Genomic DNA, 23,868 nt, shown 5'->3' on the forward strand with positions numbered 1-23,868 from the left:
AAAGGTAGACCTAGCAAAGGGAGACTTTTTGGTCACGCGAATTTAACGAAAAAGATGTGCATGTAGGGTTACATCACACGAAGTGATTAAAACGTCAAGTGTTTTAACCCTTTCTATACGGCTATTCCAGTTTTGACCTATACATGCGACATATATGTGAGACATTGGAAGATGACCAAACCCCTTCTACGGTTCTAAAATCTGTTTTGGTCATCTTCAAATAGCATAATTCGATATTTCCACATTCACACAGAGATGTGTAAATCTCATTTACACGTTGTAATATTGGATACATCGCCTTTTATTTAATAGAAAAGGGTAATATTTTTTTTTTTTTTGGGCACAAGAAAAGGCTAATCAAGATGTGAATAAAATTGAGCTAAAATTTTGTTAATCTCTGAATTTGAATGGCCATCTTAGAAGTCAACCACTGCTCAGATTTCTTACTTGTGTAGTCAACAAAAACCCATTCTCACTCATGTCACCTAATTATACAAATATAACATCTTAACATTTATTCCCTCATTACAAAAAAGAAAAAAAAAAAAAAGACAATGAACAAATCCCTAAACACCGTTTCTTAACAATAATAATGAAGAACTCTACTGCGATCTTGCTCACTTCTTCCTTTATTCTTCTCCTTCAAACCCTCCACGGCGTTAAAGCTGGTTTCAACTGCATCGGAAGTTCCTTCCCTACCAATAGCAGCTACCAAAAAAACCGTGACTCTCTTTTCTCTACTCTTTCTGATAAAGTCACCTCAAACGGTGGATTCTACAATGCTTCTCTCGACGGAGTTCACGTTCTTGCCTTCTGTAGAAGAGACTACGAGAGGCAAGGTTGTATCGACTGCGTCGATAAATCCATTCGACAGATTAAAACAAGTTGTTCTAACCGTGTTGATTCGTTCAACTGCGACGGTGACGATAGAGACCGTGTTTCTTGTTTTGTACGTACCACGAATCACTCAACTTATAGGCTACTCGAGCTTGGACCGGCTACGAATGACCCGAGCCCTGTTGCTATCGACACATCCGACAAGAACATCACCCGTTTCCGCCAAGAATGGGATGCAATGGTTGACCGGGCGCTCAAGGCTGCAACCGTTGACACTTCCACAGCGGTTCTTAAGTATTACGGTGTTGTCAGAGCGGAGTTCACTGAGTTTCCAAATGTTTACATGATGATGCAATGCACACCGGACATAACTTTAGACGAGTGCAAGAAATGTTTGCAAGAGTCCGTTACCTATTTCAAAGAGCAGTTCTGGGGAAGACAAGGAGGCGGGATTTGTCGACCGAGCTGTGTTTTCCGGTGGGAACTTTATGCCTTTTACGGCGCTTTTGCTAATGTAACAAGAGTTCCTGCGCCTCCTGGAGCTTTGGTTCCTCAAGCACAAGCCATGAATGATAAACATTGTCCAGTGGTAAAGGGAGGTAAGTCCCGCCACATGGTTCTAGTAATTTAACATGGTTTTCCTGCCCATGCAGATTAGTCTTTGGGCCTACAAAGACTTTTGGATCTCTTCTAAATTATTAAAAAAATAAATAAAATAATAATTTGAGATACTCAACATCTTGCAGGAGGGAGGAATTATTGCGATATTGGTGGTTCCTAGTGTCATTAATCTTCTCGTGTTTATCGGTCTGATCAAAGCCTCTAGTCGGATAAGAAAATCGAACACCAGAATCAATGGTATGTTTTGTCATGCTTTTTCAATAAAACTTTTGAAAAAAAACTTTTTGATGCATCATTGGTCATAAGTTGTTGTTTTTCTTTGGTATGTACAGAGCAACAGTGTGATTCTGGTGGTCAATCTATGCTCCGGTTTGATTTTGGCATGATACTAATCGCAACTGAGGACTTCTCCTCTGTAAATAAGATCGGCCAAGGTGGATTTGGATCTGTCTACAAGGTAAATAAACTTGTAAAAATGTTCTATCAAAATATATCTTTAGATGGGTCAGAAACCTTATAGCATGAGAATCGGGTTTGCAGGGGATATTACCGATCGGGCTCAGGACAAGGAGATATAGAGTTCAAGAACGAGGTCTTACTCTTGACAAGACTCCAACATAGGAACCTAGTTAAGCTTCTTGGTTTTTGTAATGAAGGAGATGAACAGATTATTGTCTACGAGTTTGTCCCAAATTCAAGCCTCGAAAATTTCATATTTGGTGAGCCTTTTCACTTAGATGCTGTGTGAGTTTTGAATGTTTAGTATTATTGATGCTTCTTTGGAAAAATGCAGATGAAGAGAAGCGTTTGCTACTAACGTGGAACATGAGGTTCAGAATTATAGAAGGCGTTGCACGAGGTCTTCTTTATCTACACGAAGATTCTCAGCTAAGGATTATTCACCGACACTTGAAGGCAAGCAATGTCCTTTTAGATGCAGATATGAATCCTAAAATATCGGACTTTGGGATGGCAAGGTTGTTTAACATGGACCAGACTCGAGCAGTGACAAGAAAAGTAGTTGGAACCTTGTAAGTTTGCTCCTCTGTTATTCTTCTGCAGAAATTCAGATAATTAAAAAAATTAGGACCATCTGTGATGTTATTGTTGCCTGTTCGTAGGGGGTATATGGCTCCTGAGTACGTTAAGAACAGAAGAGTTTCAGCCAAGACAGACGTTTACAGTTTTGGAGTCGTGCTTCTCGAGATGATAACGGGTCAAAGTAACAAGAACTATTTCGAATCCCTTATTTCGAATCCCTCGGGCTCCCTGCATATGTAAGCATATGTATATATATACTAGAAGTCATCCCGTGCTACGCGCACGAGTTTAGCTTACAATGTTGTTCAATTTTAGTAATTTGGAAATTATTAGTTTTTATTTGTTTACTCATCAATAGTTATTTTTGTGATTTCAAAGATATACTGATCATTTTAGTTTTTTTTGGTTCATTTGTTTAGTGTTACTTGAGTTTTCCTTTTATATATAGTATTAGAGTATTTCAACACATGGAAAAAATTTTGATTGCATAGTAGAGTGTATGGTTTTTTCTCCCTTTAGATTTTCAATACATATTAGATCATGTGCATTGGTGAGAGACTCATTAAATTTTTCATCATATAATATTATTTTTTAATGTAGAGAAATTTGAGAATATCTTTATAATATTGTGTGTCTATTGGTGAGTCTCTCGTCAATATAATATTTTTATTTTTAATGTAACTTAATATTTTAAATATAAATTTATTTGAATACTTATTTTGTTATTTTTCTTTCCATTTGATCTTAAAAAATAAATACAAAATTATTAATATTTTAAAACATATTAAATTGCTTATTAATTATATTTAATTATATTAAGTAGTTATATTTCATAATATATATGTATTATCAGTAATAAAATTATATATACTAATATAGTTTGTGAAAGTTTCACGATACTTATTTTTTTACAACTTTCATAATTTGTTTAATCATACTAATATTTTTATTGTATCAACTAATATTAATTTTAAATAATATAAATATATTGTTTAAAATTATGCATAATGGAACTTGTTAGAAAGCTAATTGTACTTTATGCCTTATAAAAATTTTGAAAATTAAAAAATAACAAAATAAACTATTTAATTAAGATTTTAAACTTTTGTGGATTTTGTTTATTATAATTAAAAAATCTAGCTACTTAGATGTGTCATTATATGTTAAATCTTGAGAATCAATTTTCCCTTTTCCAATTAAAATAATATTATTCTTTTTTATTTATTTTAATTATTAGAAACTCTATGACGAACTACCAATGCACATGGTCTTAAGCATTCACCATCTTTTTTCTTTTGTCGCTTGTGTTTGCACAATTTCTTTTACCAGTTCGAAATCTATAGAAAAATGTAATTTTGAAAATATAACTTACATGAATACAATCTAAATATGAAATTTAGATAAACAAAAATGAAATTAATAAATATTTTTACCAGTTAATTTTTAGTGAGGTAAAAAATGCAATCACATTGCTCCCTCATAATATAATTTATTATTTATACATTCTAATACAAATTAAAATTGTTTTTACGAAATTTTAATAATGAAAATGAATCCAAGTAAATAAAGTTATAAAAANATATAACTTACATGAATACAATCTAAATATGAAATTTAGATAAACAAAAATGAAATTAATAAATTTTTTTACCAGTTAATTTTTAGTGAGGTAAAAAATGCAATCACATTGCTCCCTCATAATATAATTTATTATTTATACATTCTAATACAAATTAAAATTGTTTTTATGAAATTTTAATAATAAAAATGAATCCAAGTAAATAAAGTTATAAAAATTTCCACTAAATTTTGGATAAGTATAAACATGCAATGGTTTTATTTCATCATCATCATAGATGCAATTGAATAAAATGAATAATCATTTTGTCGTATCTACTTAGAAGAAAAACCGTAGAATATTATAATGTCAAATGTCATAATAATATAATTTCTTAGAAAGTAAACTATTATATGTGAAAGTGGAAAATGTTCTAGGAATTTTTTTTTGTTCTTTTATTTCTACGATGGTTAATTCTAAAGCTATTTGATACTAAGATTCTTAAAAATATATAATACCAATATACAATTAGCATATACTACTCAAAACTATAGAAGTCAAATTAATCAGATATAGTATAGAAAAATGGAACTCATATCGTACCATGACATAAAAAGACATCACAAGCTTAACAACATGATTTTTTAAGCATATGATATAAGCATACAATTTTCCTTTTTTATAATAGTTTTAAATATGTTTTTTTTTCTTAAAGATGAATTCTCATATGCATCATCCAATACCACATGAATGTCCAAAAGGGAAAAAAAAATTGAAATACTAAAATATAAGAAAAGAACAAAACCTAACATGCCCAACATATTAAATCATGATATAGTTCATTTTTCTCATGACGTAGTAATATTAACAGGTTAACAAAACCAACAAACACAACAACCCTGAAGTAAAAATAAAAAAATGATTCAAGGCTCTACCTATAGGTCAAGCAAGTGAAGTTAAAGATTAGGGCATCAATTTTTTTAGGACATATTTTAGGCCAAAAGTTTTAGGTTTTTTTATGTAGGAAAATATTAAAATTAAAATTATAAGTTCAGTTATTAACTCTAAAAAAAAAGTTTCCATATTCGAGAAGTTTTAAAAGAATAATTAGTTATTTGACAATATAATATTTATTTTCGTATATATATTTAAATGAACATGAAAACATTAAAAAAACAAATGTGAGCAAGAAAAAAAACTAAATAATATATGAAAATAATGAAAGTAATTTTTTATATTAGTATATTTTATAATTTTGTTTACAATAATAAAAAATGGGGTTTTAAAAAATATTGGCGTATGACATCCTAAATTGTCGGACCAGCTCATGGAGAGTATGAAAGACATACATAAACACTCTAATGAATAAATAAATTTGTCAAACATTCTCACAAATTTTTTTTTTATGTAGTATTAATGTGAACAACAAACATGATAACCTGCAAAGATAATTTAAAAATTATTCAAGAATACCTATTGAAATTTGGAAAGATGTATAAAAATAATAATTCTTTATAGGAACCTAATGACTGAAATTAAACAATAATAACTGAAAAATTGTATTAAAAAGAGAGTAATTAGGGATTAAATTCTAATTTCATGGAAAACAGAATGAATTCTACTTTTATGAATTTTTTTTTGTATGTAATGGGGAATAAATGAGTAAGCAATTATCAAATTACTTACGGAAATCATCCACAATTAGATTATATAAGATTAAATTAAACTAAGCAGAAATAAAAATCCAAAAATTTATGAATTTATAAGAGAATTTTGAGAACACATAAACATCCCACAATCTAACATAATCTAGAATCCTTTCTTGCCTATGAATTATTTATAAGATTGAAACCCAGAAATAAATTTTATACATAATTTACATACCGTTTTTGCCCTGAATCATACATAAGTTTGAAACCCATATGTAATTTCAAAATAAACTAAAATGAAACCACAAACTTATAAATTATGGCTTTAGATCATAAGGGGTCTACAACTGGTTCTTATTGAAGAAGAGAAAAAAAAATGTTAAGAGTTTTTTTGTTTGTTTTATGGGCCTCTAATTACTTAGATCCAAAGTACAAATGAATTTAATTAATTAGGTCCAAACACAAAAGAAGACAGGTGTTAGATATATAATATGCTAAGTGTCGTATCCTTAGCAAAAGCTGAAAATATATATATATATATATCATGAAGTATTGTTTCTTTCTTAATACACAAATGATTATCAAAATTTTATTGAGTATAAAGTTATGATGAGAATATATAGGCATGGAAGTGTTGGCTTGCGGGGGAGGCTGCGAGTATCATCGATCATGTCCTGAGTAGGAGCTCGACAACCGAAATAATGAGATTCATCCACATTGGTTTGTTGTGCGTTCAGGAGAATGTTGCAAAAAGACCAACCATGAGTTTGGTTCTTCAGTGGCTTGGAAGTGACACTGTCGTAATTCCGTTACCTACAGCTGCTGGTTTCACCACACCTCTTCCTGTTGAATTGCATGGAACCGATGCATCGAATCAAGCTCAAGGTGGAGCTGGCACGTTGTCATTGAATATGCTCTCAATCACCGAGTTTAGTCCTCGTTGAAACTGAGAGATCACTCTGTAACCTCATACATCTAATTAATTATGTCAGGAGAAAATAGAGATTAAGCAAGTGTTTATTTTAGGTCAATGAGTACAATTAAACTCTACTGAACTTTTCCTCGTCCACGTTAATCTGTTGTAAAGATTCGAAAAATAAATTTTACGGATGCAGGCACTTAATCTGTTTGAAAAAAACTCACTAAACCGAGAATAATAAAAGTTGCACAAATACAGTAAAACTTATATAAATTAATAATGTAGTAATGCTGGAACCGTAAAATTCTAGAAAGAATTACTCAGATGTTATAGAAAGTAGGTTTATTCCTTATATGTTATACATTTTCTAAAAATTACTCAGATATTTCGTATTCTCGGTGTAATTACAATTAACCTTTGGTTTTATTTTTTGATTTTAATTAGAAAAATATTAAAACACATCAGCAAATTAAAATACATATCATTCTCTATAATCTACGTCATTAGGCAGTTTTTTTTCCCCAAAGTCAACAGTTTCTTCTTTATATCAAAAAAGAGGGAAACTGAAAGGTTTTTACTGTTCACAACCTGAGTCGCAGAACTCTAATTGCGCCGGCGATACTCTGTCTTTCTCTACTCTCTCGCTATCATCTCTCGCCGTCCTCTCTCGCTGTCATCTCTCGCTGTCATCTCTCGCTATCCTCGCTCGCTCTCCTCTCTCGCTTTCTCTCTCTCTCTTCGTTGTTGTTGTCTTGTTCGTTTGTCATCTACAGTCGTCTTCGTTTACGAGTTCCGATATGTGTTGAACCTTTATTTTTGAGTGTTCCGGCTGATGAGGGTTTTTATCGATAGTTTACGGCTGATTATCGTCGTCGTTAATTTACATATGATGGCTGATTTGTTAGATCTATTCGATTCTATGGCTGAGTTACTGTATGCTTTACGACTGATTTATGATTTATCAATACATCTGTGGCTGAGTTTTTTTTACGATTTACGGCTGAGTTAATTTTATCAATGTATTGATGACTTAGTTTGTTCAATGTTTTGGTTGAGTTATTTTATTCTTTACGGCTGAGTTATGTATTTGGGGTTGAGTTATCTTATGCTTTACAGCTGAGTTATGTATTTATGGCTGAGTTATTTTATGCTTTACAACTGAGTTATGTATTTGTTGCTGAGTTATTTTATGCTTTACGGCTGAGTTATGTATTTGCGGCTGAGTTATATATTTGTGGCTTAGTTATTTTATGCTTTGCGGCTGAGTTTGTTATATGTTATGGCTGATTTATTTGATGCTTTACTGCTGAATTATATTTATCAGATGGCTAAGGTTATTTCTGAAAAATAAGCAACGGATTACCCTCCAAGACTTTTACGCAGAAGGAGAGTCTCCTCTAGATGGTAAAAGCATTAACAACAATTTCAAGATGGGAGATTTTTCTGGGATTAGAGAATCAATAGAACAAGATGTGTGGGATAAAACGAAGGAGGCACCTATTGGAATTGGAATAATTGTTAAGCTAGTTGATAGGCAATTCGTGTGGTCTGGTAAGATTGTACATTTCCTACTATGTAACCAGTTAAGAGTATATAAGAAGGAGATTTGATGTCTCGTCGATAGTCAACCTATCAGGTTTGGCTTAAATGAATTTGCTCATATCACGAGGTTAAACACAGACCCAATGTCTACATAAAAGTTTGAACCTGAAACTGACTATAAAGCGTTCTTCAAACTTATGAATATGCCTGGTGGGGAAGGTCCAAAGTTAGATGAACTCAGGGCAAGATTATTAGTGTGTCAGGGATGGTATCCTAACCAGCGTAAATGGTTGGGGCTGTTGCTTCTTCAAGCCATTGGACTTTATGCCTTGCATCATAACTTTAGAATACCATTTGAAAGTGAAAAAAGAGTTTTTGATGATGAAGCCATGAAGACTTATCTATAGGGTTAGTCAGCATTTGAAGCTCTTATTGATTCTATGAAGATGTTAAGGCCTACGGAAAAGTCTTACACCATTAGTGGTTTTACATCCGTGTTATAGGCTTAGGCATATGATTCAGTCAAATGCTTTGGAGAGCGATTTGGTAATGTAGCCAATAATGATGACATACCGTTGCTTTGATGGGGTGAAAACTGTACACGTTTAACAATAGAATCGGTAATAGCTGAAGAGATCAAAGCGCTTGGTGAAATAAAGTTTTAGTTGTGTTATGATAGTTACTGGCGGAGTTATTATTTTAATGATGGCACGTTTAGACTATTTCAGTATACACATTTTATGTGTTCAGTTTTGTTCCATACTTAACTTTAATTAATGAGAATTTGGATTATTTTCGTTACTTTTTTTTTCTTTCTTAAACCATTGTGTTATTTGACTATGCTATTTTTTTAGGTTTGAATTGTCTAAGACCACCAAAATAATTTTGTAATGATAATAGGTACATTTAAAGAATCACAAATTTATTATTTTACTAAAATTGATGGTTTAATAAAATATTTGGCATAATATTAATTATAATAATCTAAACATTTTATACAAAAACAAACATACGTCTATAATTATATGTGATAAATAAAATGGTGTTTTTATCACTCACATCAATCATGCATGTATCTTTATAGAAATTCTTTCTATGTATAGTTCATGTCTTGAGAAATATACATTACATAACAATATAACATATTCCTTTCTTCACATATTTACACACATGTTTTATTTTTTACCTCACATCATACATGTACACATCATACTTTACTACATATCATACACATATTTTATTCGTTACTTCACATCTCTTACTTATCATTAATTCTTTACTTCTTCAATTCACTTCATTTCATGCTTTATTCTAATAGAAAAATGTAGAGACTTGTACTATATAATCCCACTCACAGCGATGAAAAAAATCACCAAACCAAAAATCTAAACAAGAGAAATATTATAAGAAATATGGGGAAAAATAATTCCGTCAACTGGCAGTTTAGTGGTAGCGAAGCAGCCAAAGAGGCTTCAGCTGCCACCCTAGGCAGTTACACCTCTAGAATCATGGCTATGTGTGACCCTAATGTAAAACCCATTTTGCCCCCTCTAAGTGAAGCCCCCGAGACTTCCTTTTCCGCTAAGAAGGCAGTCGTTGAAGCTGTCCTTAACGATACTGGAAACGCCTATGCTCCAAGTATTGGCCTTCCCGCGGCTAAAAGGTAATATATACATCGAATAATCGTTGATCATTTAAGATATTTTGCTTGAAATGTCCTAAGAAAAACTGTCCCACAAAAAAAATGATTTAAAATATGATCTAGCCCCATATAAAACTTCTGTTTTCATCTTAACTCTATTATGTATCTTGGTATATCTTCCATGACAATTTTTTTTTGCTTCCGTTATTCTCAGTGCTGTGGCAGAGTATCTAAGTCGAGATCTTCCGAAGAAACTGACTGCAGATGACGTGTTTATGACCGTTGGATGCAAACAAGCCATTGAGCTTGCAATTGAAATCTTGCATACATCGAATGCCAACATCTTGCTTCCTAAGCCAGGCTTTCCATGGGACATGGTCCACGCAATCTACAATAAATTTGAGGTTCGTGAATATACTTTCCTCCGCGAAAAGAACTATGAGATCGACTTTGACAGCGTCCGTGCGCTTGTGGACGAGAACACGTGTGCGATACTTATTATTAACCCACACAATCCTAATGGGAACACGTACTCTGAAGCTCATCTTAAGCAGGTATTTTACAGATACTCTAATTAGCTATACAACGTGACCTTATAACTTATATGATCTCATCTTTGATAATGTGTAACGTAACTATTGAATATCTCTTTATATATAAGCTGGCTGAGTTGGCTCGAGAACTAGGGATACTGGTGGCTTCTGACGAAGTTTTTAGATGGACTGTGTTTGGGAATAATCCCTTTGTTCCCATGGCGAAATTCTCGTCGATCGTACCTGTGATCAGTCTCGGTTCTATATCGAAGGGATGGAGTGTACCGGGATGGCAAACCGGCTGGCTCGCGCTGCACGATCTAGATGGTGTCTTCCAATCTAACAAGGTCCGAATCTACTTTTTCCGATCACTCTTTAAACATTACTACAATTACTTTATATCGTCGGTATATTTCTACGTTAAAAACAAAGTTTTACGTGCATACAATGAGATTACATACCATTAACATACTAAATCTCTATGAATGTATTGGTTAATTTTATCATTGTATAAATAAATTTGGTGTACGTGAAAATCAAATTTTTTTTCTCGTCCACATCGTCCATGTTAAGAGTTGAAAATGTTCACATGTACGTAGTTTTCCTTGTCCTAATCTTGCTATATTTGGACAGATCGCAATTGCTGTTAAGAATTTTCTGTCGATAGATGATAAACCACCAACTGTTATCCAGGTATGGATTTTTCTAGTTCGGAAGCATACTGTAACCAGTTTTTTTTTTTCTTTTTCTTTTTTGCATGCATATAATAAGGTGAATTCGTGTGTTTTATCATGTAGGCAGCTATTCCCACCATCTTGAGGAAAACTCCTAANGCAACGTGACCTTATAACTTATATGATCTCATCTTTGATAATGTGTAACGTAACTATTGAATATCTCTTTATATATAAGCTGGCTGAGTTGGCTCGAGAACTAGGGATACTGGTGGCTTCTGACGAAGTTTTTAGATGGACTGTGTTTGGGAGTAATCCCTTTGTTCCCATGGCGAAATTCTCGTCGATCGTACCTGTGATCAGTCTCGGTTCTATATCGAAGGGATGGAATGTACCGGGATGGCAAACCGGCTGGCTCGCGCTGCACGATCTAGATGGTGTCTTCCAATCTAACAAGGTCCGAATCCACTTTTTCCGATCACTCTTTAAACATTACTACAATTACTTTATATAGTCGGTATATTTCTAAGTTAAAAACAAAATTTTACGTGCAAACAATGACATTACATACCATTAACATACTAAATCTCTATGAATGTATAAATAAATTTGGTGTACGTGAAAATCAAGTTTTTTTTCTCGTCCACATCCATATTAAGAGTTGAAAATGTTCACATGTACGTAGTTTTCCTTGTCCTAATCTTGCTATATTTGGACAGATCGCAATTGCTGTTAAGACTTTTCTGTCGATAGATGATAAACCACCAACTGTTATCCAGGTTCGGAAGCATACTGTAACCAGGGTTTTTTTTTTCTTTTTTTTTTGCATGCATATAATAAGGTGAATTCGTCAGTTTTATCATGTAGGCAGCTATTCCGACCATCTTGGGGGAAACTCATAAAGAGTTCTTCGAGATGAGGCAGATTTTTCTGAAAGCGAATGCGGAGTTTGCCTTTGCTAAGCTCAAAGACATACCAGCCCTAACCTGCTACTTGAAAACTGAAGCCTGTACCTTCTTATGGGTATTCTATTATTACCACATTTCTTAAACATTTCTGACTTCTTATTACTAGTATTAGTTTGAAATAAATCATATATATATACATGCTTTTTCTCTTCTCCCAGACCGAGCTGAACTTGTCACTGNGTGTACCGGGATGGCAAACCGGCTGGCTCGCGCTGCACGATCTAGATGGTGTCTTCCAATCTAACAAGGTCCGAATCTACTTTTTCCGATCACTCTTTAAACATTACTACAATTACTTTATATCGTCGGTATATTTCTACGTTAAAAACAAAGTTTTACGTGCATACAATGAGATTACATACCATTAACATACTAAATCTCTATGAATGTATTGGTTAATTTTATCATTGTATAAATAAATTTGGTGTACGTGAAAATCAAATTTTTTTTCTCGTCCACATCGTCCATGTTAAGAGTTGAAAATGTTCACATGTACGTAGTTTTCCTTGTCCTAATCTTGCTATATTTGGACAGATCGCAATTGCTGTTAAGAATTTTCTGTCGATAGATGATAAACCACCAACTGTTATCCAGGTATGGATTTTTCTAGTTCGGAAGCATACTGTAACCAGTTTTTTTTTTTCTTTTTCTTTTTTGCATGCATATAATAAGGTGAATTCGTGTGTTTTATCATGTAGGCAGCTATTCCCACCATCTTGAGGAAAACTCCTAAAGAGTTCTTCGAGAGGAGGCAGATTTTTCTGAAAGCGAATGCGGAGTTTGCCTTTGCTAAGCTCAAAGACATACCAGCCCTAACCTGCTACTTGAAAACTGAAGCCTGTACCTTCTTATGGGTATTCTATTATTACCACCTTTCTTAAACATTTCTGACTTCTTATTACTAGTATTAGTTTGAAATAAATCATATATATATACATGCTTTTTCTCTTCTCCCAGACCGAGCTGAACTTGTCACTGTTTGCGGACATTAAAGATGATGAAGAATTCTGTGAAAAGCTTGCTACTGAAGAATGCCTTGTCCTCTTACCAGGTATTGATTAATTTCTCATTACCTATAATCACGGTAATTTAAAAGTTTAGCTTTTAAGACAATTTTCGCATAACAACATATATAAATATATGTTACCATGTTGGATTGGTTTAGGGATTGCTTTTGGTCTAAAGAACTGGGCGAGGCATTCTATCGACATGGANTTTCTCGTCCACATCGTCCATGTTAAGAGTTGAAAATGTTCACATGTACGTAGTTTTCCTTGTCCTAATCTTGCTATATTTGGACAGATCGCAATTGCTGTTAAGAATTTTCTGTCGATAGATGATAAACCACCAACTGTTATCCAGGTATGGATTTTTCTAGTTCGGAAGCATACTGTAACCAGTTTTTTTTTTTCTTTTTCTTTTTTGCATGCATATAATAAGGTGAATTCGTGTGTTTTATCATGTAGGCAGCTATTCCCACCATCTTGAGGAAAACTCCTAAAGAGTTCTTCGAGAGGAGGCAGATTTTTCTGAAAGCGAATGCGGAGTTTGCCTTTGCTAAGCTCAAAGACATACCAGCCCTAACCTGCTACTTGAAAACTGAAGCCTGTACCTTCTTATGGGTATTCTATTATTACCACCTTTCTTAAACATTTCTGACTTCTTATTACTAGTATTAGTTTGAAATAAATCATATATATATACATGCTTTTTCTCTTCTCCCAGACCGAGCTGAACTTGTCACTGTTTGCGGACATTAAAGATGATGAAGAATTCTGTGAAAAGCTTGCTACTGAAGAATGCCTTGTCCTCTTACCAGGTATTGATTAATTTCTCATTACCTATAATCACGGTAATTTAAAAGTTTAGCTTTTAAGACAATTTTCGCATAACAACATATATAAATATATGTTACCATGTTGGATTGGTTTAGGGATTGCTTTTGGTCTAAAGAACTGGGCGAGGCATTCTATCGACATGGATATATTCGCTTTGGAGGATGCATTTGTAAGACTGAAGAGCTTCTGTGAACGCCACTCCACTCTAATTGAAGCTTCTTCAGTCAAAGACGTCAATGGTGTCAAGTAAAAATGGTCAATATTGATCTTTGCCTAAGACTTTTTACATATGCTATAAAAATAAACGTGGGTTTTATTGATCTGAGATAAGTCATGAACACATTCGTATCGTACTTGTATTTAATAAAATTGGTGTACTTATCACCAATAACCATGTAATGCGTTCCTACTTTTCAATAAATAAAATTAAGAATTCATCTTTTATGATTGTTTGATATGCAAGGATTCGTGTGCAATAACACCAGGGGAGTATCGGAGTGTCTATCAACACCTGCAAATTCCAGTTCGACCGGGTTGATTTGATTCGTCAATTTGGTTCGGTTTGGTTTAACTAGAATCTACAAACCAAGTATTTAAGCGAAAATCGACCTAAATCATGGTTTTAGTGTTTGTCGTTGTTTTCAGAGAGAATCAGAGGGAGAAAAGAAAGCGCTTGAGAGTCTAGAGGTTTTTGGGAAGATTCTTGGGTTGTTTGGTGAGATATGTTCCTGTGGAGTGGGGATCTAGTGCTAGGAACGAAGGAGAACTTTCCTAAGGTGTTGGATTCATCGTTCAGAACTTTCTGCAAAAGAGGTGAGTGCATGACAATGGCAGATCTAAGCTTAAGATCTCCTTGTTTTGTTTGTTTTATGTTGTTTTTGGTGTTTTTCTTGCTTGTTTTGGTTGCTTCATGTTTCCTGATGTGCATGGTTTTTCACTTTAAAATCTTTTACCTTAAAAGACCACACAACTGCTGAAAGTGCACAGCTAATCGGTAGTAGTATTTAAGGATCGATCCCACAGAGAGAGAGAGAGTTGTTGTTTAGAGAATTCGTCGGAAGAGATGTAAGGCTAGGACTCAATAAAAATGGGGTTTTAGGTTGTCACTGTCGTAAGTAAGCAATAAACGTAAATAAAAGCAAATAAAATAAATGAAACAAGCGTTGGGCATCAAGGGAAATCGCAGGGGTTTGATGATCTATCTATCTAGGAAAGTTTAGGATTGGTTTGTTTATCTAAAACTTGGACTACGAAACACGAATGAACCGTTAACTTATAGTTCACAAGCTAACCGTCTAAGATCACTATACTCCGAGACTTAACTGTCGCAGGCAACGACGCATAGATCAAATCATTTTAAGCAGGTTCGATTATAATCCATGAAATTCCATAGGTAAGGGGTATGTGCTTCCTATGACTCCTCACACATCTAAGCTAGGTCAAGCACATATGCAAGATTTTGGCAAAGCACACACACTTTAGATCATAGTTAGTTCATGAGGCTAACTTAAAGTATTAAACAAAGACTTAGAATTAAATCATAGAATAAACAAGATATAAATCTAACAAACCTTAAAAATTGCCACATAAACTAAGATCATCTTCCCCTTTGATTATCCCTTTAAACCCAACTAGAAAACTACTCTAGCATGTTTAAGGGAATCATCAAAGCAAGGTTTAAAAAACTCAAAAACATAAAAGAATAAATAGAGAAAAGGGTTTTAGATATTACTTCAATGATTGTCAAACAAAGTTGTAGGATCTTCTTCCTTTAGAAAACTAGAACAAAAGATGGAACAAATAAAGAGAAAGAGTTTGGTGAACTTCAAGGAGAGGGACGAGAGAGAGCTGCTGGTCGTGGCTGTTCTTCTGGTCGTGATCTCTTTGGAGGCAGGTGAAGGCACACTCTAAACCCTAAGACTTAGAAGAGTATTTATAGGGTTTTGTCTAGATTTAGGATTTTGTAAGGGTAGAAACATCTTTTCATCTTGAGTGCAGGACAAGAGGCGACGCAGGAAGCTTCTCTAACGTGGTGAAGACTTGGACTGGGCCGCTGTGGTGGTCGCTGGTCAGGCCTTCAATAAAAGCCCATTGGCTGAATGGTTCTCCTTACGTCGGTTTGTAACACGTCTAGGTAAATCGGGCATAACTTCCTAATGAGTGAATGGATTGACTTGATTCCACTTCGAGGAGAAATATGACTCTCTCAGCTTTCCATAGAAATCAAGTAAGTTGAAATGTGAGTTATAGAAGTTCTTCAAACGTTGCCCGTACTGTAAAGCTAGGAATCTTTCCTGAAACGTATTTTCCTTTTTTTTTGGTCCTTTTTGCTATAAAACCTGTAAAACCTTCTTGAAACCTAAAATACTTGATAATAGAAATTAAAGCCTTGAAATCATACTAAACTCTTCCTAAATGCATACTAAAACTATAGCTAAAATGGGTAAAATAATGATGTTATCAACTCCCCCAGACTTAGACTTTGCTTGTCCTCAAGCAAATAATCAAACTAAATCATGGAAAAGAGGTTTTGAAAATAATGGGAATTCGCTTATCTTTGGGGATATTGTCTTTGCACTCTTTTTCGCCTTGACATTAGGAACTTACATTTATAATCCACCATGAGAGTCATCAACGCTCTTTGATCCCACAATTCTTTAGAGTCTCCAGAATCTCCATTGTCATCTCTTTACATAAATTAAAGCAATAATAAAAAGTGAAATCTTACCAAGGAAAAATCGATCAATGGCTTGTAGACTCTCTTCAAGCCAATACTTTCTTCGTATGATTCCTTTCCTCTCCCTTTTCTGACTTCTTCATCTTTTTTTAATCAAAGGTGTAGGCGAATAATGGGGTCATCGGTAATTTACCTACCCCTCGCTTCCAAGCTTTGTGTGATCATTTGACTCAAGAGTAGAATAATGAGGTCACAGGTAATTTACCTACCCCTCTAAACTGATCAAAATCATCTCATCTTTTATTCTCTCTTTTTTTTTCTTTTTTTTTCTTTCTTTTCTTTTCTTCTTCTTTTTTTTTTTAGAGTATTGAAGGAAAGAGAGAGGGGAACATACTATTGAAGAAGTGCAGTGTCTTGTGTGGCTTGAATGTAGAGATCTAGTCCAATGTATACCAATTCCCAGGGTTTGATAATTAAGTCCGGTTTAGGTCCTATAAAAATTAGAGACAACGTTAGATCATCTGAATATCCATCGAATAGGGACTTGTGGGATTGTTGAGTCGGCTCACAGTCTTTCCAAACTTTGGTTCTTTTGTCAAGCATAATCAAGAGTCATAAGATTGTTAATCCAAATCAAATAAACTGTTAGAATAAGATCATAATCCCCTACTAGTTTTGACTCAATAAAAATGTGACTCGATAAAAACGTCAAAATTATTGATGTAAAAAGTGGAAAAAGGTCTCAAGTCAACAAAATAGAAAGTAGCATTAGTATAGAATGGAACATCCTTCACGTCGAAATGTGAGTTGTAGAAGTTCTTCAAAAGTTGCCCGTACTGTAAAGCTCTGAATCTTTCCTGAAACGTATTTTCCTTGTCTGTTGGTCCTTTTTGCTATAAAACCTGTAAAACCTTCTTGAAACCTAAAATACTTGATAATAGACATTAAAGCCTTCAAATCATACTAAACTCTTCCTAAATGCATACTAGAACTATAGCTAAAATGGGTAAAATAATGATGTTATCAATTCCCCCAGACTTAGACTTTGCTTGTCCTCAGGCAACCAATCAAAGTAAATCATGGAAAAGAGGTTTTGAAAATAATGGGAATTCACTTATCTTTGGGGATATTGTCTTTGCACTCTTCTTCGCCTTGACATTAGGAACTTACATTTGTAATCCACCATGAGAGTCATCAACGCTCCTTGATCCCACAATTCTTTAGAGTGTCCAGAATCTCCATTGTCATCTCTTTACATAAATTAAAGCAATAATAAAAAGTGAAATCTTACCAAGGAAAAATCGATCAATGGCTTGTAGACTCTCTTCAAGCCAAGACTTTCTTCATATGATTCCTTTCCTCTCCCTTTTCTCACTTCTTCCTTTTTTTTTTCAATCAAAGGTGTAGGCGAATAATGGGGTCATCGGTAATTTACCTACCCCTCGCTTCCAAGCTTTGTGTGATCATTTGACTCAAGAGTAGAATAATGAGGTCACAGGTAATTTACCTACCCCTCTAAACTGATCAAAATCATCTCATCTTTTATTCTCTTTTTTTTCTTTTTTTTTTTCTTTCTTTTCTTTTCTTCTTCTTTTTGTTCTTTTAAGAGTATTGAAGGGAAGATAGAGGGGAACATACTATTGAAGAAGTGCAATGTCTTGTGTGGCTTGAATGTAGAGATCTAGTCCAATGTATACCAATTCACAGGGTTTGATAATTAAGTCCGGTTTAGGTCCTATAAAAATTAGAGACAATGTTAGATCATCTGAATATCCATCGAATAGGGACTTGGGGGATTGTTGAGTCGGCTCACAGTCTTTCCAAACTTTGGTTCTGTTGTCAAGCATAATCAAGAGTCATAAGATTGTTAATACAAATCAAATAAACCGTTAGAATAAGATCATAATCCCCTACTATTTTTGACTCAATAAAAATGTGACTCGATAAAAACGTCAAAATTATTGATGTAAAAAGTGGAAAAAGGTCTCAAGTCAACAAAATAGAAACTAGCATTACTATAGGATGGAACATCCAAGTACGTCGAAATGTGAGTTGTGGAAGTTCTTCAAAAGTTGCCCGTACTGTAAAGCTCTGAATCTTTCCTGAAACGTATTTTCCTTGTCTTTTGGTCCTTTTTGCTATAAAACCTGTAAAACCTTATTGAAACCTAAAATACCTTATAATAGACATTAAAGCCTTGAAATCATACTAAGCTCTTCCTAAATGCATACTAAAACTATAGCTAAAATGGGTAAAATAATGATGTTATCAACTCCCCCAGACTTAGACTTTGCTTGTCCTCAAGCAAACAATCAAAGTAAATCATGGAAAAGTGGTTTTGAAAATAATGGGAATTCACTTATCTTTGGGGATATTGTCTTTGCACTCTTCTTCGCCTTGACATTAGGAACTTACATTTGTAATCCACCAGGAGAGTCATCAACGCTCCCTTATCCCACAATTCTTTAGAGTCTCCAGAATCTCCATTGTCATCTCTTTACATAAATTAAAGCAATAATAAAAAGTGAAATCTTACCAAGGAAAAATCGATCAATGGCTTGTAGACTCTCTTCAAGCAAAGACTTTCTTCGTATGATTCCTTTCCTATCCCTATTCTCACTTCTTCCTTTTTTTTTTAATCAAAGGTTTTGGCGAAAAATGGGGTCATCGGTAATTTACCTACCCCTCGCTTCCAAGCTTTGTGTGATCATTTGACTCAAGAGTAGAATAATGAGGTCACAGGTAATTTACCTACCCCTCTAAACTGATCAAAATCATCTCATCTTTTATTCTCTCTTTTTTTTTCTTTTCTTTTTCTTTCTTTTCTTTTCTTCTTCTTTTTTTTTTTAGAGTATTGAAGGAAAGAGAGAGGGGAACATACTATTGAAGAAGTGCAGTGTCTTGTGTGGCTTGAATGTAGAGATCTAGTCCAATGTATACCAATTCCCAGGGTTTGATAATTAAGTCCGGTTTAGGTCCTATAAAAATTAGAGACAACGTTAGATCATCTGAATATCCATTGAATAGGGACTTGTGGGATTGTTGAGTCGGCTCACAGTCTTTCCAAACTTTGGTTCTTTTGTCAAGCATAATCAAGAGTCATAAGATTGTTAATCCAAATCAAATAAACTGTTAGAATAAGATCATAATCCCCTACTAGTTTTGACTCAATAAAAATGTGACTCGATAAAAACGTCAAAATTATTGATGTAAAAAGTGGAAAAAGGTCTCAAGTCAACAAAATAGAAAGTAGCATTAGTATAGGATGGACCATCCTTTTTGCTATAAAACCTGTAAAACCTTCTTGAAACCTAAAATACTTGATAAGAGATTCAGGTTTGGTTCTGTTGTCTAGCATAATCAAGAGTCATAAGAGTGCTAATCCAAATCAAATAAACCGTTAGAATAAGATCATAATCCCCTACTAGTTTTGACTCAATAAAAATGTGACTCGATAAAAACGTCAAAATTATTGATGTAAAAAGTGGAAAAAGGTCTCAGTCTTTCCAAATCAAATAAACCTTCTTGAAACCTAAAATACTTGATAACCTTCTTGAAGGCTCATAGTCTTTCCAAACTTTGGTTCTGTTGTCAAGCATAATCAAGAGTCATAAGAGTGTTAATCCAAATCAAATAAACCGTTAGAATAAGATCATAATCCCCTACTAGTTTTGACTCAATAAAAATGTGACTCGATAAAAACGTCAAAATTATTGATGTAAAAAGTGGAAAAAGGTCTCAAGTCAACAAAATAGAAAGTAGCATTAGTATAGGATGGAACATCCTTCCCCCCAGACTTAAATCACACCGTCCTCAGTGGGAAAAAAGAAAGAGTTGAGGATTAAAAATCATAAGGAAAAGTGTAGGATTTAAGAACAATGTCACCTTGATGGAATGGTGTTGTGTCGACTCTTAGACGTTGTATGGTCGCCCAGAAATTGTCTAGAGGTCGGCTGTGGTATGAAATTGTGGTGAATAACCATTTGTACTTCCTTTGGTTGCTTGACATCGAGTATGAACTAGGCTAAGTTCATTCGAATTGTGTTTGATAGATCTCTAAATGCATCTTCCTTGAAACAAAAACCTAAAACCATCAATAATAATGAGAAAATAAAAATAAGAAAAACATACCTAAATAAAAGAATGGTGATGGTTGGTGGTAGGATGGTGGTGATTCGGAATTGTCTTGCAGTACACGGATGAACGGTCGCAGACAACAACAGGTACCGTGGGTATGGTACACGGTACATTAGGACATGGTACACGGCACACAGGACGTGGACATGGCATTGGCTACGGTTGGTATGGCTGGTGGGGACTCTCGGCATCGATCACATGAGGGTTGTGATTGATCCGTTGCCTTTGGCGTACGTCGGTCACGGTGAACATGGCCGGTCAGTAGGTGGTACTTGCCACTAGACATAGTGTGCATTGCCAATCCATGGCCCTTCTTCTTCCTTCTTTTTTTTTTTTTGCTTTTCTATTTTCTATTTTTTTGTGTTTTTTTTTATGAACCTGAAACTAAAATGCAAAAATATTAATACTAAAAGAAAATAAATCCTAAAAATAAAAACTTACTAGACATGAGTTGCCTCCCAAGAAGCGCACCTGTTTAGCGTCATTGGCTCAACGTTAGCTTGCTTTCTCAAGCAGGGTGAGGAGAGTGAGTTGTCCTTAGACAAGCTCTCTTGGATCTTTCTCCAATGTAGGCATCAGGTGGCTCTCTTGCATAATCTTCTTCTCTACATCGCCGAGTAGGTCGAAATGTGAGTTGTAGAAGTTCTTCAAAAGTTGCCCATACTGTAAAGCTCTGAATCTTTCCTGAAACGTATTTTCCTTGTCTTTTGGTCCTTTTTGCTATAAAACCTGTAAAACCTTCTTGAAACCTAAAATACTTGATAATAGACATTAAAGCCTTGAAATCATACTAAACTCTTCCTAAATGCATAATAAAACTATAGCTAAAATGGGTAAAATAATGATGTTATCAGTTCCTATAGATTTATGTGTCTTTTGGTCGTGTTTTGGACGGATTAGAGATGGATAGAAGCGGAGATTTGACTTTGGGCTTCGAGCAGAACGTACTTGCGGAGTCGGTGTCGATCGACACTCACCTGGTGTCGATCGACAGCAAGGAGGTGTATCGATTGTCACTGAGAGGCAGTGTTGGTTGACACTGAGAGGCAGTGTCGGTTGACACCAAGATGGTGTCGGTCGACACCACCTTGTCAGCAGGAAGCTGACACTTGTTTCTCTGGTTTGTTGTGGTTGTTTGTGTTTGCTTAACATTAGAATCTCAGTTGCTTGTGTGTATAGCCTAGTAGATGGGAGGATTTCCTCACTGAGTGTTTATAACAATACTCATGCATCTCAATTTGTGTTTGTGGTGCAGGTAAAGGCAAAGTGTAATCGTGGAATCAAAGCGATAAGGAGGATGGTGTTCAGGAGGCTTGATTGATTATGTTCTAGCTATTGTTAGGTTGCTAGAGTGGAGTCGATAGAACATTGTAGGATGTTAGAATTGTTTATTGGCGTTGTTGGTTTATTGGATTACTCATTGTTGGTTTCTTATTGGTTTAATGGTACTGCTTGGTTATCCGTTGTTGTTGATTGATTCTAGCTCGATAGTGGATATGTGACCACTAGAGATTTATTATACTTAAAAAAAAAAGGATGAGTTGTTTAATTTTGGTATCAAAGCCCTTACAGTTCTAGGTCTTGGGTTCACTTTAGTTTTTGCTGTTGATGTTTAGGATTTTATGCTAGAGTTGATTATGTGAGTTAGTCAATTGTGTGTGGCATGGGGTCCTAGGACATCCTCTTCGAGCCTACAGTGTGATTCCACGGTAAGTTATGTTGTTGTGTATGGTTTAGATTGCTTGCTTAGCCATCTGTTCATGGTAGTGCAGATGGTTAGAGGCGGTGCTGTTGTTGGTCGTTGACGCGGACGTGGTCGTGGATGCGGATGTGGTCGTGGTAGGGGTAGAGGCCCAGCGGTTAGTGATACTATGGACTAGAGTGTGTCAGTGGAGGGCGTCGGCGAGTCGCAGACATTCCAGGAGGGGGCCGTGAGTGTGGCTGGNAACGTACTTGCGGAGTCGGTGTCGATCGACACTCACCTGGTGTCGATCGACAGCAAGGAGGTGTATCGATTGTCACTGAGAGGCAGTGTTGGTTGACACTGAGAGGCAGTGTCGGTTGACACCAAGATGGTGTCGGTCGACACCACCTTGTCAGCAGGAAGCTGACACTTGTTTCTCTGGTTTGTTGTGGTTGTTTGTGTTTGCTTAACATTAGAATCTCAGTTGCTTGTGTGTATAGCCTAGTAGATGGGAGGATTTCCTCACTGAGTGTTTATAACAATACTCATGCATCTCAATTTGTGTTTGTGGTGCAGGTAAAGGCAAAGTGTAATCGTGGAATCAAAGCGATAAGGAGGATGGTGTTCAGGAGGCTTGATTGATTATGTTCTAGCTATTGTTAGGTTGCTAGAGTGGAGTCGATAGAACATTGTAGGATGTTAGAATTGTTTATTGGCGTTGTTGGTTTATTGGATTACTCATTGTTGGTTTCTTATTGGTTTAATGGTACTGCTTGGTTATCCGTTGTTGTTGATTGATTCTAGCTCGATAGTGGATATGTGACCACTAGAGATTTATTATACTTAAAAAAAAAAGGATGAGTTGTTTAATTTTGGTATCAAAGCCCTTACAGTTCTAGGTCTTGGGTTCACTTTAGTTTTTGCTGTTGATGTTTAGGATTTTATGCTAGAGTTGATTATGTGAGTTAGTCAATTGTGTGTGGCATGGGGTCCTAGGACATCCTCTTCGAGCCTACAGTGTGATTCCACGGTAAGTTATGTTGTTGTGTATGGTTTAGATTGCTTGCTTAGCCATCTGTTCATGGTAGTGCAGATGGTTAGAGGCGGTGCTGTTGTTGGTCGTTGACGCGGACGTGGTCGTGGATGCGGATGTGGTCGTGGTAGGGGTAGAGGCCCAGCGGTTAGTGATACTATGGACTAGAGTGTGTCAGTGGAGGGCGTCGGCGAGTCGCAGACATTCCAGGAGGGGGCCGTGAGTGTGGCTGGTGGAACTATTGATAAGACCGTAGGCGCCAAGAGAGTCGGAGTGGATGGTGTTGGTGTTGGGTTGGCCGGTGATCCTAGAGTTCTGGGTGCAGGAGTTCCAGCAGGTGGGGCCCTCAGTGGAGATGTTGTGATTGTAGACTTGTTGGCTCGGGTAATAGAGCGGTTGTCAGTAGTGGTAATGGCGCATGCTCCGATAGTTCCCCCTTTGGTAGCGGAGGTGCAGCAGCCAGTGGTTGTGGGTGCATGAGCTCATTCTCGGTATGTCAGTATGCTGATGGAGAT

General features: G+C 35.3%; 1 protein-coding gene, 1 long non-coding RNA gene and 1 pseudogene across 2 annotated transcripts; all 3 read left to right on the forward strand.

Annotated features, from left to right (window-relative positions):
- LOC104707595 lies at window positions 548-6,767 on the forward strand (annotated as a pseudogene).
- Window positions 9,524-14,266, forward strand: LOC104707597 (probable aminotransferase TAT4). The gene is made up of 7 exons (XM_010423969.2): window positions 9,524-9,830; window positions 10,024-10,363; window positions 10,471-10,689; window positions 10,976-11,035; window positions 12,683-12,838; window positions 12,942-13,035; window positions 13,918-14,266. The coding sequence occupies exons 1-7, from the start codon at window positions 9,580-9,582 to the stop codon at window positions 14,070-14,072; spliced, it is 1,275 nt and encodes a 424-aa protein (XP_010422271.1). The 5' UTR covers window positions 9,524-9,579; the 3' UTR covers window positions 14,073-14,266.
- Window positions 11,217-12,168, forward strand: LOC104707596. The gene is made up of 4 exons (XR_754681.2): window positions 11,217-11,473; window positions 11,736-11,795; window positions 11,871-12,039; window positions 12,143-12,168. It is a non-coding gene; the product is annotated as an uncharacterized LOC104707596 (long non-coding RNA).

The sequence above is a fragment of the Camelina sativa genome, chromosome 8 (genome assembly GCF_000633955.1).
Source record: "Camelina sativa cultivar DH55 chromosome 8, Cs, whole genome shotgun sequence".
NCBI classification, from domain to species: Eukaryota; Viridiplantae; Streptophyta; class Magnoliopsida; order Brassicales; family Brassicaceae; genus Camelina; species Camelina sativa.

Coding starts and splice junctions, on each gene's coding strand:
- LOC104707597 (XM_010423969.2), top strand. CDS start 9,580: ATGGGGAAAAATAATTCCGTCAACTGGCAGTTTAGTGGTAGCGAAGCA. Junction 10,690..10,975: donor GTGTCTTCCAATCTAACAAG/GTCCGAATCTAC, acceptor ATATTTGGACAG/ATCGCAATTGCTGTTAAGAA. Junction 11,036..12,682: donor AACCACCAACTGTTATCCAG/GTATGGATTTTT, acceptor TTTATCATGTAG/GCAGCTATTCCCACCATCTT.